The following is a 21,681-nucleotide window of genomic DNA, read 5'->3' as shown; positions in this document are numbered from 1 at the left end:
TACAATAAAAATGGTGTTTTTTTTACAATGGTACGGTATACTGACTTACTTGTAAAGTTCAGTTGCCATCTTTGTAGCATCGGTGATGTTACGACAATCCATCAACCAAAATCTGAAAAAAACAATACACTAATATATCTGCGAAAGTCAACATACTTTATTTTAAACTAAAAAATGAGAATAAAATAGTGACTCCGACACTGAAAAATAGTGAAAAAAATTACTGTAGTGTTTAAGAATGGACATGATACCTGGCAGAGACAGTGGTGGTGAAGCTGACACAGTCGCCGACTTGAGTGAGCGGTGTGGATCCTGTGACATCTTCCCACACGGCGCTCGCCTGCCCACCCATTATGGAACACAGAAGCCGCAGTGTGCTGCCGCTTCCAGTACTCGACTGCAATTTACAATAATACAACATTCAAACACATCTAAATTAGTTATAATATTATTTTAATATAAAAAAAACTCAAGTTTGGCTACATTACAGAAGCCTTAGTATTGTAACACTTCATAGCTTTTCTTACCGTTGTAGATGTGGCCAGAGCAAAATTAATATTTTGTATATTCGCAGATTGGAGTTTAAGCCAGTGACGTCCCGTAGGGGTATGCAGATCATGCGTTGCTTAGGGACGGAAATTTTAAAAGGGCACTAAATTAAGAAACGAATACTATCATTGCAGCTTTTGAAAGCAGTGGCGGTTGGACTGCGCAGTAACTTCAACAGAATGTACTGACATCTTAGTTAAAAGAAATCATAAAAAGGGCCTCCAAGCCTGTCAGTGGCTCAGAACTCCACGTACGTAAACCCATGATATGTATGTAATTTTTTTTATAAGATATTTGTTGCATTTGTCACTTTAAGATAGTAAAATAGGCAGGTATGCAAAATTTTGCATACAATTACGAGTAAAAAATCAAAGTGGATGGGATTCTAAGTCTGCCTAAGGGCGGCACTTTGTCTAGGGGCGTCACTGACAACATGATGGAATAATTTATCGACATAAAATAGATCTCAATGAAAAAATAGACAATGAGAATATGTTAACCATACATTACATTAAAAGAAAGTGTTTCATTAGCATATAATTTTCTTTTAATTATTACTGTACCTGATTCTGTTGGGCTGTGGGCGGCAATGGCATTGTGAGCGTGATACTTCTATGGAACTTCCTCCTCCTCGGTTCGACGGTGAGGACAGGGCTGGCAGAAGCGGCGCGGCCGAGTGCCCGCTGCACCAGAGCTGTTGGGGCCGCCTGCGCTTGCAGACCCACTCGGATTCGCTTTGTCAGAGCTTGGGCGGGGAAGAGAGCTTGCACCTGGTGTGAAAACATTAACATCATTTAAATTAAATCGGTAAATTAAAAAGATATGTACACCCAAATACAATATGAAGAAATAGAGAATCCATGCTTGAAACACAAAAACGTCAATAATATTGAATTGTCATCCGCATTTACAAATAGATGACTAAATTATTTATTCTTTTAATTACCACTTCTCGAAATGACTTTGAACAAGGGAATACTAAAACATTCAATAGATTAGTACCTGAGGAATGGCGCTCGAAGAGATGGTGCCACCTTCGGGTCCAATGATGTGCATCTCTTGCCTCACTCGAGAGACAACGGCAAAGTATTGCGGGAAGTCACAGGTTACCACTCTAGCGATTTTGCCGCCGCCCAATTCACCTTCCAACTTATCTTTCGCTAGGGCCTCCTGGATAACAAAATTTTGCTTTAATTATAATACAAATAATTAACGTAAATTAACGTAATTTTTAATACAAATTTTACACGATTATTCATCTAAATAATGCTGCTTCATTTTATAAAGACTCGTCAGCGCGGCACTGGAAAATGATTCCCAGAGGAAAGGTGGAAGGCTTGTCACAAATGAATCGACAATGCCACCCCTCATTCTATGAAGGCTCCATCTCTATAGAAAAAATTCTCATTATCTCAAACTTATTAATACATCATACTGCCACTAATTACCTGAATCATCTGGTTATCATTATTATGTAGATAATGGTCGTGCCAGGTCTCTCCGGTGTCGGAGCGAAGAATGACAAGTTCTCGCTCGCGGCATGTTGAAGTGAATGAAGGTACTTCGAGGACCACAGGACTGTAATATTACAAAAATCCCTGATAAATAATATAACCTTATATTATATAATATATGTACACACTTTTTTCACATTGGCTGTAATAGAGAATAATGCTTCGAGTGCTCTTATTAACTTCTTAATAGAATTAATCCTTGACAGAAGGGTATCCCCGTACCAGTTGAAGTACAGCCTTATTGTAGAGAGCTCAAGAATAACTTTGAAACTTCAAGCCCTATAGATAATATCTGTAGCTTTATCAAACTGATTTTCTCTTAGGTATGCTGCCTACATAAACATACTGCAGTATGAAAGTTAGAAAATATCTTCATTTGGCAATGTATTTTTATTATTATCGAATACCTATATGCAGTATAAACGAGAACCATTCTCGCTAATAATGAACTGTGTCCCTGATAACTATCTTAAAAATCAGAAATATCGGTTATTTGTTCTCCCAAATTGCAGAACTAATCTGCCATAGATAAAGCCAATTGGGAGAGCAATAACTATCTTCAATTAAATCGCTTTGGTTATTGTGATGTTTTATAAATTTTTACGATAAGGTCTATTTTAGGTTTTAGGTTTAACTTAGTCAATGTATAAACTTCAGTGGCCACTTTATGATTTTGCATATATTTTTCTGATTACACTGTTTTTATGTTGTGAACATCCTACACTTATAATTTGTAATGTTCGCTTCATATAAATAAATTACCTTAGGAAAGCTGCCTGAGGGGGGGCAAGTTGAAGTAGTCTCGCGGCAAGAGCCTCTCCCTCCATGAGTGGTGGAGGGTGGGCGGGGGCACGCCGAGCATGACGGCATGTGATGCGTGTGGGCTGAGATACGGCCCCCGCAGGCGCTACTACGGCCAAACCGGCTCGCCGCGCTGAACGCATCGCTCCTCCGCGAGCATCAACCACAAACGAGGCCAGGAATCTGAAACAACAGATGGACTTGATTCACATATTTATAATTAAGATGACATTATTTATTTTGCTAGTGCTACACAGTTGTAACTAACTGCAGATAAAAATTAATTCACGTATCATCAATATCTTTAAAATATTTATTCTGTAGACATTTTAATTCGTTTTAGGAATAGTACAAATCAAATGAAATATGATATTCCTACCCAATGTGTAATGGCTCTCGGTCCACGCTGACATTATTGGCGGAAGCGAGGAGGGGTGGCGCAGAATCGGCCACCTCTCGAGTTCTGTCTGCCTCCCGCATGTATCGATACTGCTGCTGTTGTTGGGCGGGGCATTCCACTTCACCTGCACAATAACAAATTGGTAACAACATCATTATCTGGCAGCTACATGCAATCTACCACTGGTGCACTGTGATTTTAAGCTATTGTTAAGAATATTACTCGGATACATTATTTGCATACTATTCTACCGAACTAAAGCATCATAATATAAGGCTTGTCATACATTATGCCAGTAAGATTTTACCACAAATAGTTGCATACATGGATACCTTATTGACATTCACAAAATAAATAAATATTGACATGATGGAAGGAGAGGAGAACTAATATACACACTGTACCAAGTTTAAAATTCAATTTCCCATCAATATTATGTCACAATCGAAGTTATTTACTAGATATAAAGCCAAAGTATGATAGCCTGCCATGCAAGTTTGACAATCACAATAATAGTAAGAATGAAGCGCGAATTATATTATGGTGCATGTCACTGACAATCACGTGACGTCACAGTAAGCTGCCGCTACGGGAAAAATCTGTGTAATGTCATTTTTCTTAAAAATGTTATCAGACTGATTCTCCCATCCCGTAGCACATTTTGAACTCTTAAACTAACATTGTCAGTTGGCAAAATCTGCCGAAATCACCAGAACAATAATGAGGTCACCTCACGTTGAAATGTGCTGCATCGACACCTGCATGACTTAATGAACGTTTTTATCATCTTCTACATGACTACACTTATCGACACTATCATGTCAAAATCACGTTTTTTTGTTTTTAGCGGTTGGCACAATGTATTTTCTACAAGAATGTCATCTATTATCTATGGTCTGCAGGTTGAGTTCTGTTGAAAATATTATCTATGGATGTCATGTCGCAAGTAATTTTGACGTACGCACATGTAGAAAATGTTAAAATTAATTGAAATTAGCACGAATAATTAATAATAATTCAATTTACTAATACATTATAGTTGGCACTCTTCATCTGTGTCATTCTTCAGTGAATTGATAGAGATGGTGATCGTTCAAAATATTCTGCAGAATGACGAAACCATAGATTAAATTTGTCACCGCGACAGCGTGACAGTAGGCGACATGCACCTCAATTTGATTTGCGCTTAAGTCATGTTCATTCTATATTTAAATTTTTCACTTGGTCAACAACCATTATCATAGAGAATCGTATAAACCAGACATAAGATTAACATTGAAATATTAAGCCCCAAATCAAAATATCAAATTTGACAATAAAAACTTATACATACCTCCTTCATCTTCAGAATCACTCATAAACGTATCCTGCATCACTTCCGGGGCGGCGACTCGGTAACGACCTTCAGGGCCGCCTCCTATAATTATTTAATAGAAATAAAATTCTTTTACTACGTTTGAAAACAATAATCTCATTTTTCATTATATTGCATTAGACGCTGAAATTAAGTCTTATTTTTATTATTTCTTTCTATTTTTTTAAATGTGTCTGTATATGGTTTTACTTTTCAGTTTTAAAAGTCAAACTGACAGATGTGAATATAATGAAATACCTGTATCTCCGGCGGCTTGACTGACAGTATGCTCCGTAACCGGACGAAGGGCTTCCACAACTCCGATGTAACCCAAACGATCGGCCACTCCGCAAGCTGTCTGACCAGTCTATAATAAAAAAAAAAACAATTTTAATTAAACCATTTGTTAGAAAATCTAAGGGTAATTAATGATTGCATCTGTAGAGTAGATTAATAAACAAAACATTGTGCTCGGATTGTAATGGTTGTGGGTTGAAGTCCAAATCGGTGTGAATATTTTGTTGATTTTTTTTCATCATAGTGTTTCTGACTTTACTGAAACTTGGTCGAAGAACATAAATAAACCAAGACATAGTAGGTAATATTACAATTAGTATTGTATCGTGAAATATTTACATTTGTGACTGCATTTGGATCAGCCTTGTTCTTGAGCAACATATGGATTACCAGTGTGTGCCCTTGCTGAGCGGCCTGGTGCAATGGGGTGTAACTGTAAATAAAAAAAAATATCAATAAGTTTTTCAAACGGTCCTTATTAACATACATAACGTTTTTGAAAATGGCAATACTAAAGACAATGTCTACTAGATGCTATGGGTATTTCTCAAACCATTAAGACAATATAATTAGTGACATTGTTTTCCAATCTTCAAACCCCTCATAAGAGTATTCAATCAATCAAAACTGATATATAGGTACATAACATCAATTTAATAATCTACAAGTTTGTCTTGTTATTTAATAATTGTTTGATTGTTATTTAATTAGGTGGAATAGGTATTATATATTGATTTTCTAAAGCTGTGCAGTCCAGCCATCTCAATATCAGCCGTCCAAGTTTTCCCTGACCCTCGGAAGATGCGTACATAGCCCACTTTATTGATAGGTCCTCTGGCAGTGTATAAACATAAACGATCCAGTGCAGTATCTGCGTTTTCATGTCACGTAATCTTTTCACACCCATTAGTCGTGCACTCCTCATGGTACTTCCCAAAGATTTTTCTCAGGATTTTCTCTTCAAAGATTTCTTTCTCTTCTTCTGTTTATTGAGTACCTTGAGTAATATATGAATACTAAATACAGCAGAACTTTTTTCTGACATTTTGAAAGCTAACCCCAGCATTCCTCCTATAATATATTTTTCATTTCCTAATTAGCTAGATTCAAGAAATATTCTTTAATTACCCAATGCTAGTATTGGCATGTACATCAGCACCCTTCTCGAGGAGCAACCTGACAACGGCGTGCTGGCCAAAGTGACTGGCCACGTGAAGTGGTGTGTATCCATCGTGAGTGCGGGCGTCGATTGTCGCTCCAGCATTCAATAGCGCACCGGCTGCGTTCGCACGACCTTCTTGCGCAGCCAGATGCAATGGCGTCAGACCTGGTACATAAGAAGTCAATTAGTTATCAAGGTGATGATTGATCTACTAGTCATTACTGTTCGAATAATTAAAAAATCCAAAATAATAATATTATTTACCATTGTTGGCTTGTTCGTTGACACTAGCCTGCCTGTCAAGGAGCATCTCAACGCAGTCTCCATGTCCTTCCTGAGCGGCCATGTGCAATGCTGTGAAGCCAGCTTTAGATTTCACCGAAGGGTCGGCACCTGAAAGAAAATGTAAATAGTCTCAAAACCTGTTACAGACGAATATGCAACATGTATAATTAAATGAAATATTTTCCTTGTTGGCAAAACTATGTGATAATTACATTGTTAATGTATATTTTTGATCACATTCGAAATTACTATATTCCACCATGATTTCATTCTAAGGATTCCAATCAATACATTAACGAATTTATTATGTATCCTAATATTTTTCATTTTTTCTATATTTTATTAAGAATAACATTGCAAGCAAGAAAGAGTGTACATTGAAAAGCTACAGAATCACCATTGAAAGGAATATTATGCAAGATAAATAATTAACATGTATTTTAGACAAAGTAAAAGTGCAAACATTTATTTGCATGATAAGAGGCTTAATCGCTTATGCCAAAGCCCTCCCTGCCATATCACATTTATTTAAGAAAAAATAATTCAAGTATATATTTAACACTTTACCTACTGCTTCCGCTAATGCAACGTCCTGTAAGTAGCTCAACATTATGATCCGCACATGCTACAGTGACGTCTTTAGATACATGCATCTTTCGATATTCTGTGTGCTTCAAAGATTAATCAACAGATGGTTGAATACACATATTAATTAAAATAAAACACAGTATGTAGTAGTATTTATTCTGCATGGTTTAATAATTATCAAGGCAAGTTTTTGAGATTATCATTTTACAGATATCAGCTAACAAAAGCCGGTCTTGATAAACTATGTGGAATAAGTACTACAATATAATATTGTGTTCTATTTTAATTAATATAATGTCTTTTCACGAAACATTGATATTACACACAAAGGTTGCACATACAATCGAAATCTGAATTCGCGATAAAAAGGAAATGTATAATAATATATATGTAATATGTTTCGTATTTTTTCATAAATCATTTTAGAATTTCGGTATATTCGGTTTTACACCCGTGAAGTGTTATAGTAATAAAAATAAAAATTTGATGATGAATGGGCATGTTTTTTGAAACATGCTAAATTTTGTTTCAACTACATTTATCTTATATGTATATCTGTGGTAGTGTTACTAGATGTATTGTACAGCTGATAAATACTTTTTCATTCAATTCATAAAATTCATGATAAATGATGAATGAATGACATAATTGGATTCATTAGGGAAATTTTTAATATCTGTCATTTAATTTCATTGAAAAATATGGGTAGCGTCAAAAGTTATATAATTTTTTGCTATTGATATTTGTTAATTTTTGTCAAATATTGTCGATATTTGGTGTACCTACTATACGTAATTTGTGCGGTAGGTAAAATATTAAAGTCAATTAAAATAGAGTATAATATAATGTAGGCACAATATGTAATCAATGAGTAATACAAATTGGTAAAAGTTTTCTGTGATAACAGAATGTATTATTAAATAAGAATGATGGTGAGTGTATTATTTTACCGTGTTCCAAGAGTGCGAAGGCAATGTCTGGATGATTGTGCTTGCACGCCACGTGCAGTGCCGAATGGCCGTTCTTTGCCAAAGAGTGGGGGGATGCACCTGATGAGTCATCAAAAAAACACACACAAGGCATGTTAGAAAACAAAAATACAAAATATTGGTTACTGTCACAAAGTTTATTAGTGGACTGCCATTACACAGGTCTAGTCACATTGTTGATTAATATTACCTACAAAAGAAATGTACAGAATCTATTATTGCTACCGATTGTTTCATATCGGAGCTCGTATTAGTATGGCAACAAAATAAGCTTCGTACGATTTTTTGCAAGATCATACTTTATATTAAACGTGTAAGGGTGGGGTATCTTCCAATATATATTTCTTTATATGTAACGCTTCATTTTGTTATCTATTCATTTTATACATGATTGAAAAAAAAAACAAAAGAAGGTTGCAAATACTGTCACTTGCATACAATCTACGTTTATATAACAATTTTTAATTCAAACCAAATGAAAAAAGTATCATTTATTCCAACATAATATAATATATAGATATTATCTAGAAAAGCTGCTTCAAAAGAATTCAATCGCACATTTGCTCCTGTAAGGAGTTGGTCCGGGCAGCTAGTCATATATTATAATAATAACTAATTGTATTCCTAATATTGTAATGCCCGAGAATTATTTCATGTAATTGAGGAGATAATTTCAGTCATATTAAGATGTACACATTGTATCTTGCTCAAATAAAATATTAGCAATCGATGAAACAAATGCGATTTGTTCCTTCTTCTCAAAATTAATATTGTAAATTTTATATTCTACATAACGTGTTTATAACTGATTGCTGAGATTTTTTATATTATATTATATCGTGTTAAAGGTTGACAAATATTTATCAATCTCAAAAGGAGAAAAATAGATTAACCATTTGGAAATTACACATTAATTAAAACTTCATATTACATTAAGACACCTGTAATATTTAACCTGAACAATTCATTAGTACTTTGGCAAATGGAGTATATGCCGCTATGTTAAAAATCAAAGAAAACATGAATTAAACAAAAACTGCATCACATTTCAAATAAGGTCTTACCATGCAGTGACGTTTCATAAACCTATACGATGAAATGGCTGGTAAGTGTATGATTTAAAATGACAGACAATTACGAATAAGACTAACCTTTCTCCAGCAGGAGTAGAGCAATATCAGGGTGACCATAATAAGTGGCCATGTGCAACGGCGTGATGTTGTTCTTTCCTTGAGCGTCTGCCGCGGCGCCATGCCTCAAGAGCAGGCGAGCGACTGAAACTCGGCCGTATTTGCCGGCCAAATGGAGGGGGGTGAAGTTCTTGCGCGTCTCGGACGCAGCCGATGCTCCCTGCTCCAGTAGAATGGCTGCCACTTCTTCTTTGCCTAGTTGAGACACAATTTACATATTATTTCATCAACTCAAAAATTCACCACATTCATAAAGCAAAATAACTAACTAGGCGGAAAGCCCATCCAAATTTATGTCTGGCATTTAACATTAGGGCGCCATTTCATTTACGATATATTCGATGCGGCGAACAAAGAATACAACTATACTAAAAACATTTAAAAATTGATGAATATTTGATTCAGTGCAATGGGTCAAGTGTAAAAAAAGTCTTATAATACAACCATTCACTCTATGGAGGCCCATACGCTCTGGTGAAGATCGATCATGATAATTTAGTTTTTTAGTTTACTGCATTACAAGGAGAGGTTCCTACCTTATTACTCCAAACTCGTCAAACAACATGAAAGATCATTTACAAATGGAGGCTGATAAATTCTAATTTATATTATAACTAAAACACAGGATAGTCAAGTATAAATTAAAAGTTGGGTATAAACCTTCTTTGGCTGCAATATGTAATGGAGTGTAGGCATCTTTAGTTCTAGCCTCGACAGCTGCACCATGTTGTAGCAGAAGTGATGCAATGTCAGCGTGTCCTAAGCGTGCTGCCACATGTAGAGCTGTTTGTTCTTCACGTGCCCTAGCATCAACCTGACGTACAAGAGAAGATTATAAAATGAACTTGATCAGTATATTAAATGAAACGCATATTGCATATAAAAGATATTTGAGCAGAGTTAAGGCTATACTTCAGCTGAGGCATGTTCTAAAAAGATCGTGACTACGCGACGCGCAGATTGTGCAAACGACGAGTGCCGAACAAAACATAATTTGTCATAAAAAATAAACATCGTCCATTTAATGTTATGTTTATTGTTATATTATGTTTTATATTATATATTGTGTAATAATAATAATATATTCATTGACATGTTTCCTTTTTGAGTACATGCGTGCCGTTTTTAGTCATCTTTACAAGATTTAAGAATATATTCCTCCGACGCCATCACAAAACAAATTGACGTGCTCACATCTTGACTACCTCTCTTCGATTGGCAACAAGTGCGAAATTTTGTCCCACCTATTGTTGAAAATTATTTACCGTTTCACTGATGTATGCTCTTAAACAAAATAATGAAGAAGTAGTGGTATTATAATATGAACATACTTGAGCCCCATTCCTCAGCAGCACCCTGATCAAATCAGTTTGTTGTGCTCTGGCGGCGAGATGTAAAGGCGTCTCTCCTCTGGCTGTGGCCCTGTCGGCTGGCGCTCCTTGTTGAACTAAATGTATGGCCACGTTTAAGCAACCCATGAACGCTGCAACGTGAAGGGGTGTCAGCCCAGATTCTGTCGTTGCAGATATGTCTGGAAAATAAAAAAAGTGTTTTAAATACATTCATTAGAATAGAGTTCCTGCTAGGCCTTGCAGCCATCATGGTACTGGTGATTTATGAAGTCAATCATAAAATATTTAAAAAAATGTACTTACTTTTTGTAGTATGTATAAAAATGACGCCAGAAATGCTGATTTCTAAAAAGTGACATCTTTAGCTATATGTAAAAATTGATCCAATATTATGGAAAGCTTCTAAAAATACGAAAAGAATCATTCAAAATTAAAAATTAAGCAAAATGACTCATCGGATAGAAATCAAAATCAACTCAAAATATATTTGACATATTGTATCATATGATGGCAGAGCCGTAATGTGTCGGCCTATAATGTCGTGGATCACGAGTTCGAATCCCAGCTCAGGCAAATATTCATATTGTTTTTCAACGTGTTTGGACCTAGGTTATGGACCCAATAGTAAGTACCTAGCTAAAATCTAGTTCTCGTAAAAAAAATTCAGTTAATATAACTTCCACTCTATGGAGGCCTATATGATCTTCTTAGGATGGAACATGGTATTTAAAAAAAATATGATCGATAAAGGAATATTCGACTATCTTGGAGTTTAGCCCAAAATACAATATTCTACAATGCTTTAAAAAACCAACCATGGACTGAAAAAATTATAACAGATCACCCAACAACCTATAATCTATATTAAGTACATTGTAAAAAGTCGTTTAGCCAAATCGAACATGCTGTCCCTAGTTTTTGACATAATATGTAACATTGTATCTAAATATTTTGTGATATATGTAACATCATAAATCAGTCAAACCATGAATTCACAACCCTGTGCTTTAATAATTTTATTTTGATTTTTGATGAAACTGATTTCATTATCAGAATACAGCTCAAGAATGTTACAAATAAAAAATAAAAACTATTAAAATAAAAATATCACTGACGCTTGTATTATGTTATATCGTATCGATTAATATTGATATTAAATAACACATGATATTAAACTAAATTCTTATTGACCATCGTCTGAAGAAAATGTCAGAGCGGGACAGCATGTTTTTTATTCCAGCTAACTGTCATCATAAATCGGATTGAGTATAATAAAAGTCATCTGTACTCACTGGCGCCAAATTTGAGAAGTAATTCAACAACACGTAGACGATTTTTCTTGCATGCAATATGTAGCGGAGTGAAACCGTTCAGTGCTCTTGCATTAGCGTCAGCATTCTTTTCGAGAAGTAGTTTAGCCACCTACAAAAGAAAAGAAATTATAGAAACATTACAAGAATTCTATTCAACCGTGATGTTCAAACATTTTCATTTCACGGCGCCCTAAAAATATTTACCAATAATTAGTGATGGGTGAGCCCTTTGTTCACCTGTTTGTCGAAGTTTGCAATCAAACTAGACGGTTACCCTCATATCCCGTTCCACATTGAGTTTTGAGCAATGTTTTTATCACAGCTACCACTGAAAACACACCTTCGAAGAAGTCGTCACAAATGGAAACAGGATTCGCGAACACAGTTTTAGCACTCCAGAAGATGGCGTAATCACTCTTATCTCCCAAAGTAATGTTAGATAGAGATTGTGTCCTGAATGGGTATTGCATCCATGTGAACTTCTCTATATTATCTTGAAAGTATTCTTAAAACCAGATAGAGAGAGGGCAGTGAAGTTTGCGATAAGGGAAAAACAGAATGTTATGTAAATTTAAGCCAGAAGAAAAACAACTCTATTATTGTAACAGAGAGCATCAGCATATTGAATTAAGATCGCCTGGAAATGGATCGATCCTAAATAGACAAGCAAATCAAGGATTGCTTTCATTATGAATTATGATGTTATCTCATATAATACACAATCTTCCTATACTTTATCTTCTTTCATCCAGTAAATAATCAGCACTAAAATATTATTATTTGCTGAATCAGGAACACCTTAATCATTCACAAGCAATTTTTATTAACTAATTCTAGTCAATTCTAGTGTACAAGGATCATCACAATGGTGTAGAATAGATCCTGACTAACCTTCACGTGTCCACAGTGTGCAGCAACGTGCAGGGCGGTCAGGTAATCAACGGTGACATCATCAATCGGGGCACCGGCAGCCAAAAGTGCTTTGGCAACTTCCACGTGCTCTCCTTGAACCGACATGTGCAGTGGAGTAAGACCATTCTGGAAATAACAAGACGATTTAATTAATGATTCTTTAAGCCTTCAATTTCAGTTATTGTTGCACATGGATACACTTATAATAATGATAAACAGTGAGAACCTATTCATCGATTATGGTGTTCTCCCCTTCTTTGTATCATTTGCCTCAATTAATGAAACACTGCACTAATGAGGATGATCACTAAAATTACAGGCTTTGCCAAAATCCTCCTTTTGTCTTGAGCGATCCTGTGTTAATCTGATCTAGTTATATCAGCCAATTGTTTGAGTACAGTCACTTTATTCTTGATAATGTCGCTTCATGTCGAAGGCATCTCCTTCCTTCGATGCTACAAATGATCGCCCTCCTCTTTCAGATTACTCGGATTACACTTCTAGCAATGTTGTCATAGAATTAAAAAATATGTCTCATGCATACAGATGAGACATTCGTTAATGATAAAACTGTTTATAAGCCTTGTGTTAGTCCAGATTTTTATAAAGAAAACCGAAAAGGATATTGTATATTGTTTCCAGCAGAATTATTTATTTATTAAAGAATCTTATTCAGATGGCAAATGTATGAAAACTGAAAAAATGATCACCGCATCATAACTTCAAAGAATTGGGGATGTATTAATTATTATTGTCATTACTTAATTATAACTTGACTAGTAAAAGGGGTCGGTTAATATATAGGTGGACATACTTTAGTTTTACATGCGATGGGCGCTCCCTGCTGCAGTAATCTGGCGACCACGGTAGTGTGTCCGGATCTTGCAGCGCAGTGAAGAGGTGTGAGACCGTCTCGAGTTACAGCGCCTATATTTGCACCTGTAAAAAACAACCACAAAATAAACATTAAATAAACCACAATCGTAGGTCTACTCAGACACCTAAAAACAAGGCATACAAAATGCGTGGCCAGAACTAGCCTTTTCACAGCAATTAATGTTTCATTTAAAGTAATTTTAGTTGTCATGTTCTGTAGTTGTAAAATGATTTTTAGAAATTGTATAAAATAACTCTCGCTTGTGTTTGGTGTTTTCACTCCATCCTAATGCCTCGCTCGCATGTCCTACCGTTTGTGGGTGGCGCACAATGGATGCCGAGACAACAATCTCACAGACACCTGCTATCCAAGTACCTTGTGACAGGATAAATGATATTACTTTGTATGTAAATGTTGTAGATACCTGCTCAACAGCCCTCCATCAACCATTGATATCGTATATACGCTGCTTATCAACGTCAATAAGCATTCTCTGCTAAACAATATCGACTCCGAATAACCACTCTTATCCGTTTTGTCTTTTCCTGAGATATCCATTATATTAGTAGAGTCGGGCTCTGGACATTTTACCCTCATTACCATAAATTACGTAACATTTCCTTGCAAATTGATTTATGTCAAAAAATATGAGCATTATATGTATGTAGTAGACATAAACTGTTTTTTGTGATTTTTTCTTAAAAAGAAAAAGTCGCCACAGTGCTATAATTTGATGACTCATATATTGAATAAAACAAATGAGGTTTCATTATTCTTACTGTGCTCATAGAGACGCCCTTTGATAAGAAAATTGTACATTGCCCATCTTCACCACAGGGATATAAAATCTTATTGGCTGAAAACCGCTTCATATTAGTATTCATTGACTGCACACAGTTTAAGGCCATTGGACCCGTTTTTTCCTGTCTTCTCAGAATCGTGGAAATGGCAAGGACGTTTAACACGAATTGACACATAATAAACACTTTATTTATTTAAAATCTAATAAATAATATTCAAATAACACTTTTTGTGTCATTAAAATTTTCTGATTCGCTTTACTTTTTAAAATAAATGACAAATAGTCGGTCCTGTTTTCGAAATTGGCCAAAACGACTGTCACGCCACAGTGAATTTTTGAACTTAATAATAGTTTTGCAGGTATATATTGTATGAAAGAAATGGGTAAAACAATACATTTCATTGATTAACTCACGTACTTTTTTTAATTTCAGAAAAATAAAGATTTTAAAGCCATTTTAGTTTGAGTATACATCAGCACATTTTGAATGATTTTTTCTCACAAAATAATATATACTGCACAATAAAAATATTTTTTTATTATAATATAACATTTCCGTAATACTATAAATAATAATTAACAATGAAAAAATAAATAAAACCCTATAAATTCGGTACAATTAGTGACGCTATATTACCAAAACACGTCGTACGTTTTCATGTATTTATCCTTTTTTCAGACAATTTAGATATATAATTATTTTGCAAAATTAACAAAAAGAGACCATTTGATCGATTAATCCATATAGTTTTTCTAATTTCTCATTTCTAACCTTAGTAGGCTTCTGAATTTCAACGGGTAAGGACATCTTTTTTTAAATGACCTTTACTCGCATTGCAGTAACAATCAAATTGGCAAGACCACATGACGTAGACCAGGTGTTATAATTTGTGTTGACAAATCAAACATCATAAAATACCAGTGAATGTCAAACTGAGAAAAATGTAGTTATATTATATTATTTATTATCTTGTAATACAAATGGTTGCAGCATGTGAGATATTGTAAGATAATTGAATCTTATAACCACGATGGCTACAAAGAAGTCCTAAAGGTATTCGTTCGGTGCAACATTTATAAAAAAAAATATTTTGGACTTGAGCAGTTTAGATAAAATATAGGTGGACTTTAATTATTTTGATAAATATCTACTTGGTTGGGCTTTAAACGATTTGAAAAACTTTGCATGTACTTAATACAGTTTTTATGTACCTGGGTCGCCATGTTTTGTTATTTTCAAAGGGACGTATCCAGGAGTATGTTTATTGGCATTATCAATAGAAACAAAACAATATTATTTTTCAAGGTCTATTTATTATCGATCTTAAGTGGTTTATGTCACAAATAGTAAATTTGTAGAAAATTTAAAGTAAAATACGTTTTCGAATGCTGTCATAGTAATGGCCACTGAAACATGTGTCATAATTTTCCTAATCGTCAAAATAATAATAAAATAAGTGTTTTGGGGCACAAAATCACGTATATGTTTTATGATGTATGTATTTTTCAGATGGTTTGTGGTAAAATCTTTTTTTTTCATACTGCCACAATTCAACTATTCATAATTAATTGTTTGTTAAATTTTTCATTGTGCACTTTGACTTAATAGGTAGGTGATAAAGTTTTTACCTTACTTTATTGTATTAATTTATTGTTAAGTGAGAATTAGCTGCTTTCGTTGTCAGTGTATATTTGAGGAGTGCGCATCCTGACGATGTCGAAAGGCGAAACCAGGATCGCATAAAACGACTCAAATGAAATAGTACAAAACTTTTAGAATTTAATATATTTAATGCCGAGTTGAATTGAATGGAATCACCTTAGGCATTTATTAGTAATTATTTAACTCAAGTAAAACATATATTGAGGTAAGAACCTATTTCATTGAATAATAAAAACAATATTACTCTTCACATCACAAGTGACAAGATTTATATGAATTGTGTATTGCCTGAACTCGTTGATCCTAGACTAACACGGTCGATGGATATAAGAAACCCTCAATATAATAATTATCAAGTTAACAATTAATATCTATCAATATAATAATATCAATTATCAATTAATAGCTATCAATAGAAAAGAAAATAAAATTATAAAAAAAAAACAATTTATAATAGTTATTCTAATACATTGCATACCGTTAAACCAATACACTAATTAAGGAACCAATTATTAATTTTCTATACACTAATGTTCCGAAATCCTCCGCAGCGACCAAAACGTACTGCCGTCAAATACATGCTATTATAATAATTGTTTCTTAAATCATAATTGTTGTGTACTAAATTTAAAAAAAAAAACGTTCCTCGACAAATATTCATTGAATTGCTTTCTTTTATGAGTCAATTTAATAAAAACGCAATAATAACAGAAATCTTTCATGCCATCTTGTGAATGTTTTAAACTTATAATTTGTAATGTTAGCTTATGAAAATGAATAAAATTATATTTGTTTACACTTTCGTGTTTTTTAGTGTTAGATTTTTTTTTGAAAAATATTTGCACTGAATTTGAACCTAAATATGATAGGTTCAAGAAAAGGTGTCACTTCACAAATTCAGCATATCAATAATATGAGGTTCTTATTTAGAGGTCTACTATTTTTATTCTTATAATTTATTCTACCGACTACAAAAATGTTTATAAAATTTGTTAGGAAAAAAATATTAATTCAACACTTTTAAAACCTCTGATTTCGTATCTACAATGCGAGAAGCCGATTTTTCGCTTAGTCAAATTTGATTCTTGTGAATAAACCCATACGCCTTAATACTAATACGTAGACCAATAAACAACCCTGAATGTTTCAAAAACTGTCAAAAATTGTGTACATATCAAATCTATGTGAATTTAGCTAAAAGCCCATCCTAAATGGTAATGGTTAAAATCATTCAAAATGTGTATAAAATTATGCGTCATCTGGAGCCAACAACCTTACGTAATAGTATGAAGCAGTCAAAGATAAGATTAGATAAAACATACCATTGTCTATGAGCATATCCACCATCGCGGCCTGCCCCCATTTGCTGGCAACGTGGAGTGGGGTGATACTGTGTTTCGCTGCGTGGTTTACATCGGCCCCCCTCCCTCTGAGCACGCCCGCCACGCCAGTGTTGCCGTAGTGCGCCGCTATGTGGAGGGGGGTGAAGCCGGATTTGCTACATGCGTCTGGATTGTGGTCATTCTAGAATGAATCGTACAACATAAATAAATATCAACTGACAGTACAATTTGTTACGATGCTACTATTATAAACACACTACATTGACGTGAGGTTTGATAGTTCGATAGCATAGTTGGAAGGGCATTGAGCGAGAGAAATGGATGCAATATGCTTGATGTAAGTACAGTCAACAATATCAGCAATTAAATTCTTTTTCTCTCACTGTCATCTTCTATCGAAGGTTGGCAATTAGATAACAGTACCTGTCCTTGAGGTGTCATCAGATCACCAATATCTTGGGACATTAAGTCACATACACAGGTTACGTAGCCAAGGGAATTTCCTTCAGCCCATGATATTACTGTCCTCAACCTTCCCCTGCGTTATGAGCTGGAGTAAATTATACTTCTTATTGTATAAATATATTTTATAAAGAAAAGCCTTTATATGCCTAATGGTAGCTATAAAGTTCTCTTGGCTTTTTCATTATAAAACCTTCTCATTGGAAATTTGATTGGTCCATGAATTTTCATTGTACGCCCATACATACCTACGATGCACAGCCGCATCTCGAAGCCTCCAGTCTTCCAATGGTCCATTTCTTTAATGTCAAGATTTCAACTCTTTGATCTCATTGTCTGCGGGTTTAATATCAATTTGCCAACAATAACACAACCAAGCGAATTGAATGAATATATTATTACCTCAAGTAATAGTGTGGCAGCCTTAACATCGTCTTTTTTGGCGGCAATGTGTAAAGCGGGCAGGCGAACCTTACCGCGGGTGTCTGCCTCCAGAAGTTCGGCCACGACTCGTTCGTGGCCTTGCTGCATCGCCACAGCAAGGGGAGTGAAGCCGTCCTGCAAAATAAATAACAATATTCAATTTCAGAATAAAATTACTTTTATGCTGCACAAACTGATTAGAATCTCACTGTTTGTGATGGCAAAATTAAACTCTGATATGCTTATGACAGGTGAAAGTTATTCTGTCAAGATTTTATTTAAACTGAAAAAAAAAACAAAAGAATGTCATCACATTTTACTAATCCATGAGGGATGTTCATTAATTTATCCATGTTAACAGGAAAATAACAATAGATCAAAACAATTCATTTTATTACTTTTCAATATTCTTCTGTATAATTAATAATCCTTCTGCAATCTTAGGATTGAGTTAATTAACAAATGGAGTATACAGAAATACTGGCAAATCATTTAGAATTTAAGCCAATTAAAACAATCAACAATGCTGAACACATTGTACTATCTATTTTCATTTCGCCAAAGGGAATAAAACCGTCCTTGTTGTGCAAACAAGGCTGTCACATTGTTGTTGAATTGTTCATTATTATGGCGCTGCCTTCGAAGAATTTCTCAAGAACTTTCAATAAACCATCATCACGCGTTCATTGATCCCCTTCAGCTTCCCCAAAAAAAAAACAATGTCTATCTGGCAATAATGGAAACATTCACTAGGAAGCAAGTAGGGGGCGGGGCATAAAGACGTAGGTATATAATAGAACAAGGGAGATTTTGATTTTCCCAGATGGGATGACTACGTGTCAGCTAGAGTATAGAAGTCGAACTGTTACTGTTCCCTACTGCTGAGGTTCAGGGGTGGCGAAGGAGGCTTGAGTCAGACTTATTTATTTTAAAAATTGACGATTGCAGCATAGTAAATTTTTTAGGAATGTAAATTTAGAATTGCAGCTGGCATATCATTGCTGGCCTGCCTAAGGACAGGGTTCGACAGCCACATTACCTGCGGCTCTCAAGCAAGCGGCAAGTGATTACAAATCATCATCACTTCTACCTGAAATCACAGATGGCTCACTGACAGCGTCCAGGTAAAGATTATCCTACAGCTAATAAAATATGTACAGAAACCATATTATAATAATATTAATTGTAGCTAAATTGCAGCTAACTCCTGGTTATAAGACTGTTATAAGTCAGTTCCGGCGTAACCCCGACGGGGGTCAATTAAGTGGATAAAGAAAATACAATGGTGTAATTCTAAAAGTTGTCATGATTCATAAATTTGATATTCATCTGACCTTAAAATTCATTCGGCAAAGATTGATAAAACCGTCACTCGCTGCAATATCTGGGTAATTAGATCGAAAAATCCAAAAGAGCAAAAACGAAGAATTGACGCGAAGGCCAAACAGTTTGAATGATGGCGAATTGCCAACATATCAAACACTGCACGGCGTGTTCGCATAATTCTTCACCGCCCACATCCCAATTGGACATCATTAGTCAAACTTTAAAATCATTTTTTGTAAAAATACACTCAACTATGTATGCATTATGTTTACGCTGTGCTTTTACGTTCATATTCTCGACAGGAAGAATGAATAAAACAGATCATGAGATAACCACTTGATTACTAATTCAGGTGCTTGAACATGGTCAGTACACACATCAATGTATTATGAGCTGAAATGTTTTCAAAAATCAATAGACAATACTTATTTCTCAAATAATTCAAAACAAACACATTTTATTATACTATAATGTCATTATATTTCTAATACCGATACAGGCGGCCCTCGATTTTCGCAAGTAATTGGTTCCTGAAAATGTATTCGAATGTTGAATTTTCGAAAGTAGAGGGATGTATAATAGTTAATGAGGCGTATTAGCAATCAGGTGTTTTCTTTATAAACTTGTCATGGGATAGTTAAATACCACCCTTTTACATATTTGAGAAGGTGACGGGGAGCGGAGAAGAGGAGTGACTGCGACTGCATGGAAGCACACAGTTTTTGCATTATCAACGAAAATCTAAATTTTAAGAAATGTACGAAATAGAGATATAGTAGAACATTCGAAAGTCGAGGGCCGCCTGCATATTGGAAATTCACAATTTAAAAATTATCAAAAATATGTGTGTATAAAATAAACAAACATATTATATAATTATTAACAGGCTATCAGGCCTGTAGTGAAACAGAAGTGCAATTAGTAATAGAAGTGAAACAATCATAAACACCCAGACGTTGAGAAAATCACATATATATGTGACCTCACTGGGAATCAAACCCGGAGCCCCTGCCTTACGCACTCGACTATGAGGGCCGATTCCGCTGACAACCTGTATTTAGACCACCCCAATCTCCCTTTATCTCTTAAGCCTAGTACAGAAAGAACAACATAAACAACGTACACAAAAACTGTTAAAAAAATCGTATAAAAACTGTTATACAAACGCCTATATTGTTTTTTCCTCCACCGCCAATGGACAAATAAACCAATGAAGACATGTTTGCCATAGATATGATTAATATTGTTTTGATTAAAGAGTGCAATTTTTTACAATGTGGACTGTCCAACTACATTAATTAATTTGATTGAAATGTTTACAGGTGTGGACATGGTATTAAATTTCACACCAATGTTGATGCATATTTAGTGATTTTCAATCAATAATAATTGCACAATTTGTCTGTAAGATTTTGTCTACAGAATTTCAATGTTTAGTCCAGACCAAGATACATCTGTGTGTGAACAAATGAACATTGTATAAAAACTGTTTAAAACGTTCTAATACAAATGTTAATGGTTTATGAATCCAGCCACAGATGGAAAATATTGTTGACATACAGACGTTCTTGTTCTGGACTAGACATAACAAATATTTTCGTATTAACATTTATCACTAATAAAATTGATACTATTGACTGTGGTTACGAATTCATAAAATTTTTACATTAATTGATGGAGTTTTACACTAGCCCACGACGGCCGCGGCTTAAGCGTTGGCCTAAAACGTTGTGGGTCCCAGGTTCGAATCCTGGGTCTTGCTAGTACACATATTATTATTCAATTTGTGTATGGGTCAGACTATGGACGTAATAGGTTGAGCAAGTGCCTGACATCCATTAAATCTGTTAATACAAACCTCCAATCTATGGAGGCTCATATGAACTTATGAGGATTGGACATGGTGGGAAGAATAAAATATATGGTACCTATAAAATCCATACTGTGGATAAATAAATACAGTCTGAAGATGCTAAAAGACAAAACCCGGGTTGGCAAACAGATTCTAATAAAACTATTATCAGTTAGAATTCATCTAATATTCATAGCAGTTACCTATTTCTCAACTGGTTTGTCAGT

The 21,681-nt window shown here is 34.8% G+C and overlaps 1 protein-coding gene across 2 annotated transcripts in view; it reads right to left on the bottom strand.

The window, feature by feature from the left end:
• Positions 1–21,681, bottom strand: part of LOC147067397 (uncharacterized) — a 141,135-nt gene that overhangs the window by 9,101 nt on the left and 110,353 nt on the right. Inside the window, exons 5-25 of one of the 2 annotated variants that reach the window (XM_085954398.1) lie at positions 18,256–18,411; positions 17,371–17,572; positions 13,521–13,645; positions 12,686–12,832; positions 11,774–11,903; positions 10,461–10,660; positions 9,790–9,943; positions 9,091–9,324; positions 7,901–7,999; positions 6,342–6,470; positions 6,044–6,242; positions 5,255–5,348; positions 4,877–4,985; positions 4,598–4,681; positions 3,244–3,388; positions 2,826–3,047; positions 1,998–2,127; positions 1,552–1,719; positions 1,113–1,319; positions 252–397; positions 50–112 (exon numbers count right to left, since the gene is read on the bottom strand). In XM_085954398.1, the coding sequence (XP_085810524.1) occupies positions 50–112; positions 252–397; positions 1,113–1,319; positions 1,552–1,719; positions 1,998–2,127; positions 2,826–3,047; positions 3,244–3,388; positions 4,598–4,681; positions 4,877–4,985; positions 5,255–5,348; positions 6,044–6,242; positions 6,342–6,470; positions 7,901–7,999; positions 9,091–9,324; positions 9,790–9,943; positions 10,461–10,660; positions 11,774–11,903; positions 12,686–12,832; positions 13,521–13,645; positions 17,371–17,572; positions 18,256–18,411 (3,143 nt within the window). The remainder of the gene's footprint in view (positions 1–49; positions 113–251; positions 398–1,112; positions 1,320–1,551; positions 1,720–1,997; positions 2,128–2,825; positions 3,048–3,243; positions 3,389–4,597; positions 4,682–4,876; positions 4,986–5,254; positions 5,349–6,043; positions 6,243–6,341; positions 6,471–7,900; positions 8,000–9,090; positions 9,325–9,789; positions 9,944–10,460; positions 10,661–11,773; positions 11,904–12,685; positions 12,833–13,520; positions 13,646–17,370; positions 17,573–18,255; positions 18,412–21,681) is intronic. The other variant, XM_085954399.1, reaches the window with a different exon arrangement.

Source organism: Rhyacophila brunnea, unplaced genomic scaffold, assembly GCF_057557595.1.
Source record: "Rhyacophila brunnea isolate RB1 unplaced genomic scaffold, BYU_Rbru_1.0 scaffold_4, whole genome shotgun sequence".
Lineage (NCBI taxonomy): Eukaryota > Metazoa > Arthropoda > Insecta > Trichoptera > Rhyacophilidae > Rhyacophila > Rhyacophila brunnea.
The sequence above is the reverse complement of the archived record's forward strand: the minus strand, read 5'-3'. Positions and strand labels throughout refer to the sequence as shown.